This window comes from Oculina patagonica, chromosome 1, assembly GCF_052425735.1.
Source record: "Oculina patagonica isolate OP01 chromosome 1, crgOcupat, whole genome shotgun sequence".
Lineage (NCBI taxonomy): Eukaryota > Metazoa > Cnidaria > Anthozoa > Scleractinia > Oculinidae > Oculina > Oculina patagonica.
Window position 1 is genome coordinate 23,879,532 of NC_135758.1, and position 19,932 is coordinate 23,899,463.

General features: G+C 36.5%; 2 protein-coding genes across 6 annotated transcripts in view; one reads left to right on the forward strand and one right to left on the reverse strand.

The window, feature by feature from the left end:
- LOC144643085 (melanocortin receptor 4-like) overlaps positions 1 to 18,023 on the forward strand; it is a 39,404-nt gene extending 21,381 nt beyond the window's left edge. For 2 of the 5 annotated variants that reach the window (XM_078502227.1, XM_078502232.1), the window contains exons 2-5: positions 8,696 to 8,758; positions 9,413 to 9,504; positions 10,169 to 10,228; positions 15,087 to 18,023. In XM_078502227.1, coding sequence (XP_078358353.1) covers positions 15,176 to 16,345 — 1,170 coding nt within the window. In that variant the 5' untranslated portion in view covers positions 8,696 to 8,758; positions 9,413 to 9,504; positions 10,169 to 10,228; positions 15,087 to 15,175 and the 3' untranslated portion in view covers positions 16,346 to 18,023. Of the gene's footprint in view, positions 1 to 8,695; positions 8,759 to 9,412; positions 9,505 to 9,550; positions 9,572 to 10,168; positions 10,229 to 13,691; positions 13,838 to 15,086 lie in introns of those variants that run through there. The other 3 variants (XM_078502247.1, XM_078502239.1, XM_078502253.1) reach the window with 3 other exon arrangements.
- Positions 18,024 to 18,200: 177 nt separating this feature from the next.
- On the reverse strand, positions 18,201 to 19,932 carry LOC144644031 (uncharacterized). The gene is made up of 2 exons (XM_078503438.1): positions 19,791 to 19,932; positions 18,201 to 18,969 (listed from the first exon to the last, which is right to left on the reverse strand). The coding sequence occupies exon 2, from the start codon at positions 18,964 to 18,966 to the stop codon at positions 18,652 to 18,654; it is 315 nt and encodes a 104-aa protein (XP_078359564.1). The 5' UTR covers positions 18,967 to 18,969; positions 19,791 to 19,932; the 3' UTR covers positions 18,201 to 18,651.

Here is a 19,932-nt window from a genome sequence, read left to right on the forward strand (position 1 = left end):
TGTCTAAAGCACAAAAATGTTCTCCTTTTAACATTTAGATGGAAAATATATTTGATAAATTTTCAATGCCTTGACTATCATCTATCAGATGTAGCTTCCGCCTAAAGCGATAGTGGGTCTTAGGCTTAGTAAGGAAGATTCTAGCATCAAAATTGTTAGCGCATTTTTTGGCCACTTGTTGATGTCAAAAGTATTGTTTTTCCATCGTAACCAATCAGAGCTTGCTACTGGTGGCCAAGATGCTAGTGTAAACTAGTCTTTACAAGACATCACAATGCAGTCCCGAAAAGAAACAGATAAATGCAAAGGGGATAAACCCTTTTGTCCTAATCCCTTCAGGTTCAGGCTTGAAATGATATAATTCCCCTGATTGCCTTGCTTTTCCTTTCATGTCTGTTCTAAGAGTGTTTTTAGTGCATCAAGACAATATTACAGACTTGATGATTTCCATTGTTCTCATCACTTGCCTACAGGATAATATATTGACACTGTTAGGAGAAGTTGTAAATACTGTGTAGATATGGAAAGGAAAGGGTAAACTGTGTGTGCAGTGATACAAACGCATTTTTAGTGAACTAAAGTCGCACTAAACCGTAAAAATTTTAAAAGGATTTTTAGATTTGTCGGTCGGTTTTTGGTTTTGGTTTTTTTTCCTTTTTTTTTTTTTTTTTAACATATATTATTATTTTTAATTTAAGAAAAACAATTAAATCCTTTTCTAAATTCTAAAACAAAGTGCAGATGCTATTCCTTCAGTGGGGATTTTACACTGAGCTTTTCTCGCTGGAGATTTTCCAGCGGTACTACTTTTACTGCCAACGAACTGAGAAGTTGTTTCATTTATTCACCCAACGTGTTCGTGGAAATTAGAGCTAGTTGTATTTGCAAGGAGAAAAATCCAAAATGTTGCTGCAAATTGAAAGTTTTTTCTTTGAATACAAGCAATATTCAAGGGAATAGTTTTGACTGTTTAAGTAATTTTCTTTCAGTAGCCACAAACAAAATAATATGACTTGCATACATTTTTGCAGCAAAAAGTTAAAACAATATTATTTATTTATTTATTTATTTGCTTTTTTATGATATTCCGACAGCATTTTCCAATGTTTTGTTGATGTTACTGTTTACGTGATAAGAGCGGCCGATCTGTATGGGTATTAACAATTGGACCATTGTAAATACCTGTACTGATCAGACTCGAAAATTGTATCAGTCTTGCGAAATGAATACGTAATTTTTATCCCATCCTGTATTCAAATTACAGAATTGGGGTTTTCAGCGCATTCATGTGACCTGAATAGCGGCTTTTAATAGGATCCATTTATTTTGGACTATAAGTGAACTTTACAATATTGTTTATTGATGGCCAGCATAAAATTCGATGTGTATTCGTGCCTGTTTCATTGAACTGATTTTCAAGATCTTATAAATAAAACAATGAAACAAAACATACATTGTATTTTTGAAGCAGTTTTCTTGGTACACACACCTAAGTACACACCCACACCTAATGCATTAAAAACAAATAACTTCAACAACGTTCTGGGCAAATTTGCATGGGGCGCTTTCCATTATAGGTGTGAACAACGCAGAAATCCTCAGAATATTTAACAATTATTATTCGCCTCAGGCTCCGTGATTATTCTTTGTCGAGGGGGTTATTATTTATTCCATGCTCATTTAGGAGCAACAGCACCTTGTTTATACCTAGTACATCCTTATAATATCACCATGATTATAGTCACGATTGCTTGCTAAATTCACGTTTCTGACAATTATTTCTTATTCTACACTGAGAATGGGTCCATATTTATTGTACAGAAAGAAAGTTACTATTCATGGTAAACACTAACTGAAGGTCACCGTACTCATTTTGAAGAAAATGACGATTTACCTCAACTTTTGGTAAAAGCAAACTTTTAGTAACCTTTCCGTAGAAAGATAATCCTCTTGAACACCAGATATTGATCAATTTTTTATCTTGTCAAGTTTTGTTGGGAAGTTCTTTAGATACATCTTTGGATACAGCAGTTTTTATCATATTTTTTTTTCGTATTTGAAGAAGATTCCGAGTGCTTTTATAGGATCTCGCGACCATTTGATTTCAAGCGGTCTTATTTCACTTTCCTTTCAAAGAGAATTACCGAAGACCCTCTTTTATTGAGCTATTGAACCTGATAGTTTTCTAAATTAGTCTAATAAATGAAAAGTTTGTGGGCTGACTCTATGTAAAAAAAAAAACGCAGTTTTATCGTCGGCATATTGTAAAAGTTTAGTTTCTTGTCCTTCAATTACAATTCCTTTTATCAATATGTTTTCTCTAACGGCAATCGCTAAAGTCTCGACAGCTAAAAGGAAAAGATAAGGAGACAAAGGATCGCCTTGCCTGACTCCACGTGTAAGATTAAAGTATTCTGATGACATTCCATTATTTATCATACAAAATTGAAAGCACCCTGGCAGATAAACAAAAAGTTCCATTCTTAAGTGTTAAAAGCCTTTCGAAAAAAATCTATTAATATCAACAGACCAGGTTTATTTTCTGTTTCTGTGAAATCCATAACCTCAAGAATTAATCTTACCGTCTCACCAATCTGACCGGTTTGATTGCAGTGAATAATATAGGGTAGGACATTTGTAAGTCTAGAAGCATTTGTTTTCGAAATTCTTTTAGCATCGACGTTGACAAGCGAGATGGGTCTGCAGTTTTCATTAACTGCGATCTCTCCCTTGTTTTTCTATTAAAGTAATAACAGCTTGCCTTTGGGGGTTGGAGATTTATTTCTTTTCAAATGACTCATTTACGTAATCAATGAACGATTCACAAATAAGATTCCAACAGATTTTATAGAATTCGATTGGTATTCCGTCATTTCCTGGGGGCTTGTTGTTTTGAAAAGTTTCTTAAGTCCTTTTGCATTCATCAATTGCAATTTGGCCTTCGCATGATTGCTTTTGTTCTTCAGACAATTGAGGTATGTTTAAATTATTCAAAACAGACTTGATAGAATTCGTGTCTATCGAACTTGTTTTTTACAAGTTGTGTTCGGTAAGTATACGGTAAGGATCAGTTGTGTTGGCGCCACTAATTAACAACTTTCTAATATGTTTTTTGACGTGAATTTTTTTCTAAATTTAAAAAGTATTGAGTGCTTCTTTCTCCGTGCTCATGCCAGCGAGCTGTTGCTCGTACATTTATTCCTTTCGTTTTCTCTCCATAAAATAATTCCAGTTTTTCTTCAACTTCATTCAAACGACATCTGTTGAAATCACTTGGATCATTTTCAAACTGCCTCGTTGCTTTAGTGAATTCCTGTTGAATTATTCTTTCTTTATCATTTTTTTTCTGTTTAGCTTTGCATTAGGAGTACTTAATAGCGTGTTTCCTATTATTGCATTTGATCCAATCCCAAACCTGAGCTATGTGTATGTTTGTTTATATATAATTTTTTGTTGCACTTTAGTTAGTTGTTACTTCTGGGGGATGTTTGTTATGTAAAGATCACTCAATTGGGCATAAAACGAAGAAATTTTCCCTATGTATTGAACTCAAAACAATCAGTAATCGATTTATTATGGATGTTCTTGGTTTCTTCAACCTTCTATAGTTTATTGGAAATCTTAGGCCCGGTTCAGACGCCGATCTTTTCATGAGCCGAACTTAATTCCTCGAATTAAGTACATGAAAAGATCGGCGTCTGAATCAAATTAGAACGGGCATTTCAATTTGGAACGGCTCACCCGTTCTTCCCGCCTGGCTTGGCCGAGAATTTCCCCTGTGGAACGCCTTTGGAACGACTTTGATTCAGACGCCGTACTTTTCATGTGCCGATCCTAATTCATAAATTATCATAATGTATTTTGACTAGTTTTATTGGAACTGTATTAGGAACGGCCTAGGAACGGCCTCGGAACGGCCAAAAAGTACGGCGTCTGAATCAAGAGGCGTACTTTTGTCAATTTGGGTCGGTCCAAATTCGAATTGAGTTCGGCTCATAAAAAGTACGGCGTCTGAACCGGGCCTTAGCTTTCAAAGTTGGAACTTATTGCTTATGCATGTCTTAATCATGTCAGCTTCTTTAAAAATAATTTCTTTGAATGTAAGGGGAATTAGCAACTTCAAAAAAGGCGCACTATCTACACGTAGTGTCGCAGAAAGAATGCAGACGAAAGTTATCTACAAGAAACGCGCTCAAGTAAAACAACACAAATACAATGCAAAAATGAATGTGGCGGATTAATGCTTTTTTTACACGGCAGCCCAAATTCATGTGGGACCGCAATACTAATAAACAACAAGGGTGAATTGCACAGTGCTTTCCAAAGTTCCGGATCCCTCCGGGCGCTATCATTATTTCTAAAATACAAGTCGATGGTAAAGTTTGTGTTCTTGTCAATATTTATGCACCAAACAACAATAAAGACTCGGTCCAATTCTTGCATACCTTGCTTCTCAAAAACTGAAAATTTAGATTCTGAGGAGGATATTATTTTAGGTGGAGATTTTAATTGTCCTTTAAACGCAAATCTAGATAAACATGTGCTAGACTTGGCAATGTTAAATACAACTACTATGATACCCTGCAGGCTTGTGTCATAGAGGGAATAGCGAAGCGCGCGAGATCTAAAAATAGAATGCAAATGAATATAACCCCCACGCGGCTCAGAAAAAAATAAGTGTGTTCTGAGAGAAATAGAAAGAATCTAGACGAAGTTCTCTAATTTTTGGAAGTGTTTTAAGGACACTGCCTGTTTTAGAAAGTGTTTTAGGAAAATCGTCCGCCATTTCGGTTTGTTTGTCTGAGTCTTGTCTGAGTCGTGACGTCACTCGCGCGCTTCGCTATTGGGGATTCATGTCGTAACGTCACGGCACGTCATGCATCGAGTGCGCGCACCGTTAAGGAAACTATCTAAAACATGTAGGGCTGGTAGCTGTAGCGTTGACGTCGCTTACAGTTATAGTCGGTGACACCCACATTTTTTTATAGACAACTTTCTCTTCTAATTATCACAGGTTGTAAAAACATAAAAAACAATCAACGTGGAAATTTGAAAAAAAAAATTCCAATTTTTCTGTTCACGGGGCATCAAATCCTGCCATCTTGCTGCTGTTCGGCGAGTAAAAATGTGATCTCTAAATGATTAGATTTACTTTACCAGTTAACGTTACAAGTTGAATCAACTAAATGAACAGATCCACATAAACATTATATGGCAGAGAAAATTTCATTTCAGGGATTTATTTGCAATATATCTGGACAAACAGACATTGCAGCCATATTCAGAAACGAAGCTCGATTTTTCAGATATAGGGTGGTTCTAATTCGGTTACCCCTACCCCCCCCCCCCCCACCCAGTTTTTTTACATTTCTGACATGAATAACCCATATTCTCACAACAGCAAAGGTTTTAGAAAAAAAAACAATGTCAGAAGATTTTCGCGCAAACGCCCTTGCTATATTGTGAAATAGCTGCTTTAAATCTTGTGCCACTCCAACCGCTTCAACAAAACAGTTCCTCTTTGCTACAGAACAGTTCATTTACATGCGTAGAATTGGCCGCACGAGTGAGAATGAACGTACGTGCGACCGAGAAAAATGATAAAATCGGAGAGCTATGGTGAGAGGCGAAATAAATGAAAACTTTGCAAAGAGACGTCAGTTTGCTTTGGCTAAGTGTTTTGCGTCTGAACTTTAATTGGTGGCGGATTACGTCACAGCATTTGTCAGTAGAACTGTTTACATTTTAACACAGGAAATAATCGTGTTTAACAGTTATAACCTGAACTATAGGCCGTAGGAGCAGGTCCTTGACAAAGACATGGGGAGCAGGTTTTTCGCTTTCTGTCCTAAGATTGTTTATTCAGTTTACACAGTGACCACCCGCTAGAAATTGGCCGCTTTGCATATTAAAGTTGATTTGTTTTGATCAAACTGAGACGTCTAATTATTCAGCTTTAAATTAAAAAAAAAAAACAATATAGTAATACTGAAGAAACTAATTTGTTTCATTCACGCTTGTATACTGTACATGCGAGAAATTCGACAGTTGAATTTCATTACGTAAAGTTACGTAAATTAACCGCCATTTGAGACTATAAAAGCTAACTTTTCGAGCGTTGGTAAAGCCTTCTTTAGAGTAACTCAAGAAATTGTTGGTTGACTTGGTGTTCAATGGCAGAATGTTATCATGGTAACGGAAAACATAATGCACTGATCAGTAAATTTCACGAAGAGACAAAGTACAAGAAAGCCTGCTTGGCATCCTAGACTGCTCTGTGTATCTGTGCCGGTGGTCGTATGATCCATGGATGAAAAAATATATTACGTATATAATATAATCAGTCTGGAGTTACCTTTGTAATTAATGCTGGCGGGGGTGATCATCTGGCCGTCTTCCTGTCTTTCTACTATAACTTGTCAAACGTGCAATTAAAGCTGGAGGTAACTTTGATAATGACTGTTAGTTTGGGATATATTTATCATGTCGAAAACGACAGGTGTTACATTGGCTGCGTGAGCCGGTTAAAAGTTCCTGCTTGTTAGTCGGATGGGTTATCACGTTTGATTCTTGGACAAAAGGCAGGTTCTTGAGAATATTCTGCTTGTTTCCGAAACGTTTTGATTCACAGCATGGTCGAGAAGATGGCTGGTAAGTGTAAAAGGAAAATATTTTGGTTGTAGAGCAAAGGCGCGAGTTTTAGCAAATCCCTTGGAAAAACAATTGTGACAGCGAGAAAAAATCTCGAGTTGTGGCTGCTAAAAGAGTAGGTGACGAAGAATCACGTTCAAGGCAAACAGAATGAGTTTGACTCTCCGTTTTTTGTACTGCGTCTGTAAGGCTCCTATGTATCATGCTGTTGGGCCTGTTGAGTCTGTTTTGGTGTTTTGTTGATAGCAGTAGACAACATGGTAGACAAGTCATCCTCCGTGGCGAGAAATTGCGAATCGTCCAAGCTTTCAGGCTGATAAGGAATTGAGAGAAGGAGACGATATTTTTAACGTGATAGGTGTAAGGATGAATAGAAGAAGTAACAATTAGCACTTATAAGTTTGTAGTTTTAACCACAGACGTCTGTAATGGTTAACGTCTGTAGGAGCGACTGTTTCTTTGAACGTGTTTGCGAAAAATAATAAAATATTTCATCACTAAAGATTTGTCTGTAAACTGAAAAAAGGTAAAACCTAAAATGATAATGCGTGCTTTTCTGGACTACTCCAATAATTATTGGAGAGGCCCGAAACAGGAAGTGTTTTGGTAGGTAAATACGACTGACAACATTGGTAATCATCAAAGTCCTCGTTAATGTCGACATCAGTTGATATTAAAAAAAGCGTCAACAAGAGAATGATTTTCTTGATGAAACACTAGATTCTCTGAACCAAAATTATAAGTATCTGACTGACAGTAAGGTGAATTTATATTACTATATTTTGAGGTGAACACCTGCCAAGAAATAAAACACTAGCTTGCAAATAACTGAAAAAACGGTTTTCTTAGAACTCAAGTGCAAGTTCCGGGATAATAACCTGCTTCTGTATACCGAGAATGACATTCAACTTATCTTTGTGAATCACGATTTTACCGAGGTCACGTTTTCAAGTTTTTCAAATAATTATTGCTGTCATTGTCGATAAGGCAGGCTGAATATCAAGAAAACGTTTTTAGAACCGCTTCGTTGAGCTGTTGAGGTTTGCATGAAATGTGATTGTCGTGTTGGAATAAGGGGTTTACTAAAGGTAATTTTATCACATTTGTGTTTTTATTTGAAAAGCATATCATTATAGAATTTATTTACACATGTCTAATAAGAAATTTTTAAAAAGTAAATTGCGGGTTAAAATAAAATCGTAAAAATCTATGCTTATTAAGACTGGGTATACAAACCTCCTTCACGGTTATGGTATTCTTTGTTTTAACTTGATGAATTAGTAATGAGTTTGCGAAGTAATATATCACGAATGAAACAGGCGTGAACAAAGTTATTATGATTCAGATTATTTTTATTAAAAATTGATAACAACTGCAAGCTCCTCTTGCGAAGAGACTAAACAATTTGAAACAGTTAAATTGGATTTAGCAAGGTTATCAGTTCTTTGTCAAAAGCTGAGCAATTCACCATAATCCTATTAATTCAACTACGGGACCTCTACCTTCTCTTTTGTCTAATCAAAACTTTGGGAAACTATTCCAACTGATTTGAAAAAACTGCCTTATACTTCCTTTTACAAGCACTATAAAATCTATCTCTTAAATAACCAATCCTACTCTTGTACATAATTTCTTTGTTTTCTGCATATTAGCTTATATTTAGTATGATTTATTCTTTTTTTAATATATTTATTCTACATACGTTTGTTATTCATATTCTATTATTTCTAGTACCAGGTAATTTATGTGTCTTGTCTGCTTTTTTGAACGTGTCAGTGACCAACACGATAGCATATGCTTCTTTGGTCACTGAGCACATTTTATTTTGGTTTTGTATCTATTGTATATTTTCCTTATTTTAATTATTGCATTTTCTGTAAATAGTGTTAATATTGTTTAATTGTTGTAAATAGTGTGGAATAATAATAAAAATCTGAATATGAAATCTGAATCAGCATATAACTGCCCATGTCGTGCTGAAAGATGATGAGCCATTCACTGACAATATATATTAAAATATGCATTTTTGTCTTTTTTGTTATAGATTTGGCGACACTTTGTTAACGCACTGTTTGAGAACGAAGGAGAGGCGCTTTCACTTTAGAAGGTTGGCATTCAACTTCTCTTAACCACGTTCATATATCTCTATTGTTTTCCTTTGGAGAATTTGCGTTTCAATCGAGGATCTTGCCGCGCTGCAATTACCTGCCATCGATGTGTCAAATGTATCTTCTTCCTGGGTGATTATTGAATTCGAATTTTTGTTTCAATCTGATCGCTTTTCTACCCTGTTAGCGTTATTTATCATCCTCTGTAGGAATCCTACCTTTAATTTTCTTGGGGCTGTTCCAAGACAATAATAAGAGCCAATGTCGGTTTTTTATTGTCTTTATTAGAACACGCGACATCTGAATACGAAAAAAAATTGACCACTTGTCGTTGATGCGTTTATTTATTTTTTGGTTTCAAAAAAAATTATTAATAATCAACATCATTTCTCAGAGCAAACGGTTCATGGCTCTTTTACTAATAGCATCAGCGTAATAATAATAACGAGAGTGTAGTTTTGAGGAATAACCACGATTTTTCGTTGTAAACATTTTGTCCTTATACATTTAAATATCAACTTGTATTGAAGTGGTGGGTGGATGTTTGTGGTGTGTGTTTTGTTGAGTGCCTTAAAAACGTCCTTGCCGGCGGCAGCTGCAGAGTTATAAACTGAAAACTTCTCTAATATTTGCATATTGTTTTCATTTAACAGCAAATAAGCCGGGATAGTCCATTCGCGGAAAATTAACAGTCATGGCTAACAAAGGCTTATGATCCGTCCTAGACTTTTACGCAACGAGAAAGGTACAATGTGAATTGAGTCGTTCGCTATTAATTTAGAACCAAACTTCGTCGTGGATTGCGAAACAAGGTTAAGTATTTACAATAAGTAGTGAACAGGCTTGCTAATTAAAAATTGACGAAAATGGTCAGCGAGTGAATCGAACTGGAGGAAAACACAAGGAAATTTCTTTACAGAACCTGTTTACGGTCACTGTATAGTCTCTATATTAAGTATTTTATTTTAAAGTTTTCAAAAAACGTTCTGTGACAATGTACAATATATCAAAGTTGGAGCTTTCGGCTTCTAGACTATTTTCCTTGATGGATGGAAATTTGGAAGCATTCTGATTTTTTAGATACTTTATATTTCCAACTCAACATATTACTAGATTGTTTTGACTTGCAATACATTTCTTCAATTTTGGTTTTCAACATTTGGCGGTTTACCAATTTGAGAATTAAATAGTTAAATCAGGTTAAATTAAATTACGACAAATATACATTGCGAGGTTTTCTTGTCAACTAAAGGTAAAAGGGTAAAGGTAAAGCAATAACACCAAGTAGTATTTTACTCTGGCGTCAAATTTAACTTCGAAACGCAAAAGACGACCTTTTCGATGTTTCGAAGTTGCATTCATTTAGAGCCTTCGTTTATTGATTACATTTTGTTTCTATTGTTTGCAAGGTTCCGCAGTCTGTCTCAACAACTTGTTTGGCTGAAGCAAGATAAGAACTCTGTTTTGATGTAAGTTATGTTTTGTTGTTTGTCATGTTTTATGCTTTTTCTTTATTTCCACATTTTAAAACAAATATCGCACATGGTTTATGACACTTATACCTAATCGTACCTTTTTGGTACGCTTCGGTGGCGTATCAAGCGAGTTTGGTTGAGCCATGGCGTCGAGCCAAAATACCCATGGCGAGACCAATGATATCGTGGTACATCGTGGCATAGCAGGTCAGTGACTTGACATCGTAAGATATCAGGACCGTAGATCGCGCTTCTGATTGGCTACTTGCGAATTTGGGTACGGTAATGAATTGAATTCCTGTTTTGCAAAATTCAACTGCGTAAGTTCTACTTTATACACTCCAGGTATCAGTCTGTGGCATTCATTTTCTAAAAAGTGTTCTTGTCCATATGCAATGTCTGGGAATCAACACAAAGCAATTTTGGAAATTTGTAATCACCAAAACTTCTGTTCGTTTCAAGTGCCTCCAAAAGGTAATGTTTTTGCGCATTTTGAATTTTCAGGAACAATAATAGTTTAAAAATTTGATATTATAGCAGTTTTTCTTTATGGAAAAATCTGTTTCGCTTCTTGTATTCTTTCATGACCTTTTTGTCCCTCTATTATTATCTGTAACGGGAATTTCGTAGAGTTTTTGGCTAAACTGTTCTGAAATTAGTGGTAGGCAACTAAACCACAAAATAACATTATCTTTGAACATCTAAAGGAATATATAACCTTAACTTGTGGATAGAAATCAAGCAACGGCTATAAATATCGATTTTTTTAAGAAGCGTGGAAACAACTTAAACAGTTAAGCCTTACTTTTTCAAGTTGCAATTTGTTTCCATCCGAGCCATCCGCAGCCAAAGATGCTCGTTAACAGTTTCAATGCTCTAATATAGCAATTTTTAATAAAAATGGACTATTACCTTTAGGTTTCTTACGACACAATTATAAATTTTGGCTGTTCGAAAGTGGTATAAGTGGATTAATTTTCCACACTGTCTCAAAATCATATGATGATTATCAAGTTAACAAATTTGCGTCAGATTTTGCGCTTTTGTCCATTACTGACTTATCCTCTCTTGCTGTGTGATAAGGTTGGAAAAAGAACAGCGAGGCTCCAGATTGCTTCTTACTAATTTGCTCTTTTGATATCTGCAATAACAAAGGCTTTAACATTTTACCTTTCACAGTCAAGGTAGCTCAGCTGTATATTTACTAGGCAATTCCCATTAAAAAACTGCCCCAGTAGTTATCCATGATTGATTTGTTTATTTCTATCTCTACAATCACCGAACAAATCGGGGACATTGATAAAAATTAAAAAAACTTGGAAAATTTCACAGATACTGTAAGAGCTCTATTAGTCCCCCCTCTCTTGTAGCCCCGTCTTTAAATACGCCTACGCCCCCCCCCCCCCTCCGCCCTCTCTTGACCATAAATGAGCTACCATCCCCACTCCCCATCCCCCAAATTGTAACCCAAGACAATTTATGTTTTTCGAGCCAACAGCCAACCACATTTACTTTTTATTGTTACATTTTTGTAGAGATGTGTTATTAGACAGAAATACAATAACAATCCCCCACACCCATTTTTTATTTATGATTTGAAATAGGTTCCCCTCTCTAATTAGCCCCAAATCTGTCCATAATGTGTATGTCCTGAAGGAGACATATTTAATGCAAAATATCGATAGGAAAGACAAATATCTACAACATACCAACGTATAAACATTCAAATTTGCAAAAAACCTACGTCACTATTGTCTAGAGTGACTTTTTAAATTGCGCGTTGTTTGAGTTTTAGAGTTTTGATGACGTAAGACGAGGACCATTAAGTGGTTTTTCTTACAAACAGCGAAGCAGGAAAAGCTTTTTCAGTTTTAAAATGCTAGCATGCTACTGTTGTATTGGAAACGAAACGATACCCTGTTTAGTTTTCTCGGCTTTTTTTTACTTTGTCCCACGCTCGTGATGTGATGAATATTACATCTTTTACTTCACTACCGAGCTTTAAATTTGCAATCTTTTTTATTTATCACCATAGGTAAATGTTTGGCCATTAAGCGTTCGAAGTTACATCGACAGTTGACAGTGAAAAATACTCATTGTCTGTTAGCCTGTGTACAGCCGTCCGGCTTCGCTCCAAAAAATCGGTTGAAATTTCGTCCGTTTGTCGTTTGAATGTTTTATAGTCCATTTGCTCTTGGTCAGTTAGCTTTCCTTTAAAACAAATCCAAGGCCCATCAAACGACTGAAAAAGGGTTCTTTCAGGATTATTCGGCCTAAGTACTGATGGAAACAACTGTTATAGTATAAAGTTTTGCGGCGGGGGTAAAAAAAAACTGTTACAATATAAACAAAAAATTACTTTGGCGGTCGATGTTAGAAGTACTAAAGTTTTTTCGCCAGTGGCTCACAACTCTCTCTTTCTCAACTTTTGATGATAATCAAGATTATGCACACAATTCCAACGGGCAGACAGGTCGTAGGATTAAAGGAACTGATCACTCAGAAAAAATTCTCCCAAGTGGTATTGTAAGAAAAGTATCGAGACACGTCGAGAGAATTGCTATGTAAATGTTGAAGCTTGGAAGGGTCTTTGGGCTCGTCAAGAATCTGTCCGTAGAAGGCTATGTCGATAAAAGAGTGAATAAAATCTGGGATTATATGTGTTTATTAAAGCAAGAATATGGTCTTAAATTTAAGACACTTAATTTAGTCTATATATTTGCAAATTTTGCAGAAGTAGTTTCCAAATTTATATTTGTGTCGCAGAAAAACTGAAAATTATAGTCTTTTTTTATTAAATATTGCTATATCCTCCTAGTTCCTTGCCCCCTGGTGGGGGATAATGCCCGAATATTGCTATATAAGAGCACTGAAACTGTAAACTAGGGTCTATGGCTGCGGATGGCTTGGATGAAAATGGATTACAACGTGAAAAATTGTGGCTTAACTTTTCAAGATGTTTCTGCTATCTTGAAAAAACGATATTTATAGCCGTAGCTTTATTTTTATCGCAAATTAAGGGTATATCTTCCTTAAGATGTTCTAAGATAATGATTTTCATGGTTTTAGTTGCCTACTACTAATTTCAGAAGAGTTTAGACCAAAAATCGGCGAAATCCTTCTTTATTGCGCTTTTCAGCAGTAGCAGTTGTCTGTATAATCGTTGCCTTATGAAAATTATTGGAGGGCATTGACAGCACATTATACTTAACTGTGTCCAAGAAACATAGTGCACGCGTTTTCACGTCACGTACCACAATATTAAGTGCAAACACGGCTTTGTTCGCGCCTCCAATTTCCAGTAAGTGCTTTGTGAAAAATGACAACATATCGTTTTTCCAAACTGTAATAACAGTCAAGACATATGTAAATTTCTGGGAGAAAGAATTATTTACCAAAGGAAAAAAAATACTACTGTTTAATTTCGTTTTGTCATTGTTAAAAGTCTCTCGCTGCTGGAAACTTCTAAATGAAAATGTTCAAACTTTGTACTCAGATGTATAAAAACAGAGTTGTGCAGGCAAACAAAGCACGGTAAGTCAAACCCTATACGGAATGGACTGACTTGTCTTGTAGAAGTATTTTAAAAGATCTTCAAATCAGGTACTTATTTTGAAATAGTGTTTTGAGTCAAGAATCTTTTACTGGGATTTAATAGTTTATTGAAAAGGTTGTGATACATTTATTTGCTACTAAATAGTTTTGCCTCAGCTTTTTATTTTAAATAAAACTATCCTTTGACTCCAGTTAAAATGCCATTTGGTCTTCTCGGAACAACGAAAATGGCATTGTGAATTCTTTTTGCTCGGCACTTGCGGCAAACCGAGTAGTGAGAATTGTATGATTTTTGTGGTTATTTCCTATCTTTCTTTTGTTTACTTATCAAGCCATTTTTGGTACGAACTTAATTTCAGCAGCCTTGTTCATGACGCCCGTTTAAAAGCTGGTTGTGAAAGTTTTCCTCCAACTTCTACAGCGTTTTCTGTTTTTGTTTTTAATATCGTTTGCAGGTGCGAGCGACTTCCCGCGCGCTTATATCGGACCCAACACTAACATGATCCAAAAGGCAGGAAATTGGTGTTTACCCGATCTCTCGGAGAACGTCAATGATTGGCTAACACAAGCTACAAATTTAACCCTAGGGTGAACTGCTCTTAATAAAGATATTCTAGACACTGTTCGCATTGCAAACCTTTGTTTCTGGTTATTTGCTTCACGTTAACAAAATGCTTCTTAGCGATCCCCTGCTGATCGGCGAAGAACTCCGAACAATACAGGCTAGGACAGCTTGCTTTTAAGCGTACATTGAAATATTTACATTTTCAATAGAAACATAAAAATTCTATTCAGCGTGGTTATGCTTGTTATTGTTTAAAATAACGAAGAAATATGGTTTAATAAGTATATAAAGTGAAATATACTGATCTGCGGTAAAGATCGGTCATCTTTGCGACGAGGAAGCCGTTATTTAAAAACGTGATGTTGCTAACAACATTTCTTTCCCTTATTCGTCATTGGAAAATCCCACCTGCCCAAAACTATTTGTTGAGATCAAATTGTACTAAGACGTTTGACTTTCCACGTGTTTATTTAAGAAAGCGCAAAACATTAAGGGTGTAAATTACTCTTTCTCTGTGTTGTAATCGCATGAGAATTGTTTTGTCCTCTTGGTACTGAACTATTAGCGCTCTTCTGCTTAAGGGGATCGCGTTTCTAACTTTGTTTAGTACCTAGCAACGGCAAAGTGGCTATTTACACTTGAACGCGTTGTTTCAACCGAGTGTGACTCGTAATACGCGCGAGGAAACGACACGATTGGAGATTTCAGTCTTGTGTTTGTAATTTCTTTCAGAGAGCGCATCCGTCAGGACATAACCAGCTTCCGTGCTTGATGACAGTTTTAAAGGACTAGTCGGGCGATCTTTCACTGATATCCTCAACATGACTGAGAAAAGCAGTGTTACAACGAACTGTTCTTTTATGGTCGATAACGAAGAGCGACGGAGTATGATGGTCGATACAAACATCGCAGTCATCGTGTTGAACTCGGTTTTTGCTTTGACGGCTACAATTCAGAACTTGCCAGTTATTTACGCGATTTTAAAAACGCCTTCCTTGCACAATCCTCCCTACATTCTGCTGTGCTCGCTGGCTTCGACGGATCTGTTTGTTGGATGTGTGATACAACCTCTCTACATCGCGCACAATGCCATGCTTGTGAGTGGGCAAAGTTTTTCCTGTGGGCTGTGGATGGCTAAAGAGACCCTATTACTATTATTCATGTTTGTGTCGATCTCGACTCTGGTCTTGATTAGTACTGAGCGCTGGCTGGCTCTCCATTTTCACTTAAGATATCGCGAAATTGTAACAGTTTCGCGGACGCTTATGTCCATTGGAGCAACATGGTTCTTCTGCATTGTATCGGTCATCGCCTGGCCGTTAGGTTTAGACCTGTACATCTTCACAATGATCGGCATTACTGTAATCACAATAGCAGCGATTCTGCTGCTTTTTACGTACATCAAGATATTTCTGATACTTCGCCGACACAAAGCTCTCATACAGAATCAAGCCAAGCTACACCCACCCTCCGTGAACATAAGAAAACATAAAAAGTCCTCCGCCACTATGCTGTACGTTGTGGTGCTATTCTTCATATTCTACGCGCCGACGTTTTACGCCATGATTCATTATTTGGATTTGGGCGAGAAATTCGCCAGCGTTAGTCAGACCATTTTATGGGAAGTTGCCAAGACAGTAGCGCTCATAAACGCGTCCGCTAATCCGCTAATGTACTACTGGAAAATGCGGGAGATGCGACGCGCCGTGCGGAACGTGTTCGGTTTATCGTCAGCAACGCGCGTTCAGGTCGGAGATGTGATAACTCCCGGATCAGGAAGCATGGACAATGAGTATAGAAGCAGGACGGAACAGATTCGAAAGGGCTCTTTCTCGGTCAGGCCGCGGGGAAGCTGGTCGAATGTGGCGCATTCCCGCTCGGATTTACACCAGGATCAAGGGACAGAAGCGAAACCGCAAGAGGAAAAGAAATTATTTCTTTTGCCGAGATTTCTCGAGCCTGGTCCTAGTTTTGAGGGTAAACTCGGCTGAAGAACGGTGAACAGAAATGTTATGTAACAGTAACAACATCAAGAAGGCGTGCGATTTTATGAAGTATTTATGATGCGAAAATTCTCATTAATTTTATAGCATCGTACAATCGAAGTGGGTTGACGATTGACGAAACTTTTAATCTTAATAAAGAAAGATTTCGGTCGATTTACTGTTCACACCTTAACGCAAATCATTCTTTAATCGTGCAGATATTGAGCTTAAATTAAGGTGTGCAATGAGAAAGGACACACAAGATTTCTGTTTTATTTCCCAGGGGCTATTAATTTAGTTGATTTCGATATTCATGTCGTTGAAGATTGCATTTTCTTGATTTCTTTATGTACTTAATGTAAAGAACGCTTAAAGCAGAAAGACCAAAGTGAAAATTAATTTTTTAGCGTTGGCTAGAATTGTCTTATTTGTCAGTCCCTTAATGTATTTAGCTTGACTGTTGAAGGCACTTTCCGTTCGGCTTAGTTTTCAGTTTAATAATTCAAATAATTTTGTTATGTTTTTTCCCGATTTTCCTAACAAGGTTTTTGCGAGCCAAAAAAGACGAAATTCAGCGTATGCGGGAAAATCTAACAATAGATATTTTAAGACATTGGCAATATTTTGTTTTATGCTAATTTCCTTTTTTTAATCATTTGTCTTAGAGAAACCCGACCTTAGATAGCTATCTGACATGCTATCATTTGCTTTTCACTTTAGTTTTTTTTCCTTTTGGCAACACGACAAATTCGATTAAATCCTTCCGCATCGAATTTTGCGTTTAGCAAATCACTTTTTTTGTGAAAAAAGAAACTTGATCGTTTGCCGCCATATTGCTGGCAATAATTCACGCTCTGAAAACTCTCGGCGAGGAATCCTCTCGACAAAATGAAACCGCTTGTTATCGCTCGGAAATGTTTGCTCGAGACAACTCAGTGTGTAAAGAAAGACAATTTCAAATAAATTAAAAACATGAACACAAATGTCGTTCGAAGCGAATGTATTCCTCAGCGACCAATGGGATCGCATGCCACCCCTGATTAAAATCGCAACTAATATCTTAGATACACAGCTTGTTTAATCCCGCAATTTAAATTATGAAAATGTTTTTAAACCCCCTCAGAACTCATATAAATTTTATTCTTTCGCATAATACCGGTAATGTTTGTAATTTTTCTGCGGTTTTTCCTTGTGTCGTGTTATTAAATAAAAACAACAATTTTTTTGTCATCGAGTTATTGGCAATTTCGTCGTGTGATCAATGTTGTAAACCTTGTCTAGCGTTATAAATAAGAATTCGCGATTGACAGCTTGTCATAATATGTGACATTTTATTTAGTACCGACTGCTTAGCAGACTTTGCAACAAATGAAGAGGATGAACAAAATTAACGAAACTTCAAAAAATGAAACTGTATTTTAACGATAATTGCTTTTCTTCAATGCTTTAAATAATTTAATAACAACCCTGAAAACTGGCCAAGAAAATAGTGATAATATTAGATAAATTTCCTGCCACTTCAATTGGAGCGGGCGAAATATGTACTGTAAAATTGTTTTTTTCTTAATTAACTTGATAAATTATTGAAATCGTAAGGTAAGGTAAGCGCTGTGTGTAGTGTGAAAGCGATATGCGTATATGCAATTTCATCCTTGGTAATGCTTAGGTTTTTTATTCTACAAACTAAACTTGATCAAGGATACGCAAAATGTAAGACAAAGAATCTACGAGAATATTGTCTTCGAATTTTGGATGTCGGAAATGTATGAGACAATACTAATAAGAAAAATAATAATATTTAACGAGGGAATCCAACTCGCAAAAGCGGTTTTCAGTGAAGCCCTCATGAGACAACAGCAAGAGCCTTCATGACGAGAATATTTTTTTTAACATTTTATTGAAACATGTTAGTATCGACAACAAATGATTAAATATTCCTGACGCTAAATCGCAGCAGTGTTAAATTCCTAAACTCTCTTTTTCTCGTTACAATTCAAAGTTCATAAAAAAAACATTGAACGATATGTAAATTCTCCAAAGGACAATTATTTTACAAAATATATATATAGAAAGAGGTAAAGGGAATCTTGCTACTGGTCATAACTAACTTATCCAAAAACTTTTCACTCGCGATGTTACAAAAACTATCAAGCGGTGTTAAACTAAAAATGCTACTGACGAAAATTACCCTTTTATTTTGATATTACAGGAAGACAAAAAAACAGCATGGGAAAACGAGCGTTAAAACAGCTAAGATTCATTAATTGACCGGCTTATCACACCGCCGTTCTGTTTTGATACAATTCGTGTTATTAAAAGCCAAATCCTCCTAGTTTAGCACTTAGTCCCCCCACGGCGTCCTTGGCCGCGTCTTTCGCAGCGTCTGTCGCAGCTTCCGCAGCCTCTGTAGCTTTTTCTTCTTTAGACCCATCATCCTCCGCGGCATCTGAGCCGCCTGTAAATTTACCCAGCAGATCTTTCGCGGCGTCGGCACCGCCCAGTTCCTGCAGCTTCTGTGTTAATGCCGCCAATTTTTCTTTTAAAGATGCGACTTCTGTAACCAACTTGGCGTTCTCGGCCACTTTCTCTGCTAGTTGTTTCTTGACATCGTCCAATTGTTCTGCCATTGTCTAAAGTTGAGCGAGAAATTGATTTTAGCAAATATTTCTTGTTTATGCTGGATATTACAAAAACGTGAAGTCGTATCCGAGTTTTTGGCTTGATTCTACATTTGGAAAAGTGCAGTTTAAATTAAGATATATTCTTTGCAATTAGTGGGGGTACCTCCAGATACCTGCTTATGTAAATATAATATATCACATACACCGGTATGTACCAATAATATCAAAGCTGGAACTGAAGGCAAGAACTAAGTAAAGAGTTCAATAAAACAAGCTGTCACAGTGACTCGAAGATAATCAATTTTTCAACTTCATGCCGCTTCAAAACATGCAGTTGTATTGCTTTTACTGGAATCTAAAGAACGGCATCAGCTTAGGAATACTCTTGTTGTAAAATGCGCTAGCTCTCATGTAAACACATCTGTTGATATGCTTGCTATAGACCCTGTTCACTGGGCAAAGGTATTGGAATTACCATGAAGTGCCAATAAAACCTAATAAACCGCGAAGAATGAACCTAATTAAGCAAGGAAACTTCAGTGGCTGAAATAGCGTTTTTCGAAATTAGGCCTATAACCAAGAGATATTTAAAAACAAAACAAACAGGGTTTTTTTGGCTACAAATTTCCAGAAACCATACTGAAGATCTTTCATTTCCATAATCCTTGGTATGCTTGGTGTATTCAATTAAATTCCATTTTTGCTTTCTAATAATGCCAAATCATCGTACTAAGAACAGTTCAAATTTACCAAACACGCAATTTTAAACTTATTTTTTGACAGAGAATTAAAGGGCTTTACCAAACGACTTACATAAAACGAGCACTAACCTCGTATTCTGTTGAGTAGAATGTACTTGCTGTTCTGTGAAACAAACCGGGGAAAATGCGTCGGCAATCTGAAAGCTTTGATGCAGGGTCCGGGCTTTAAGCAGTTTTCTTGAGCTCCCCGAGTGTGAATCGCTTATAAATT

Excerpts from the sequence above, each read along its gene's own strand:
- LOC144644031 (XM_078503438.1), bottom strand. The coding sequence starts at position 18,966 with ATGGCAGAACAATTGGACGATGTCAAGAAACAACTAGCAGAGAAAGTG.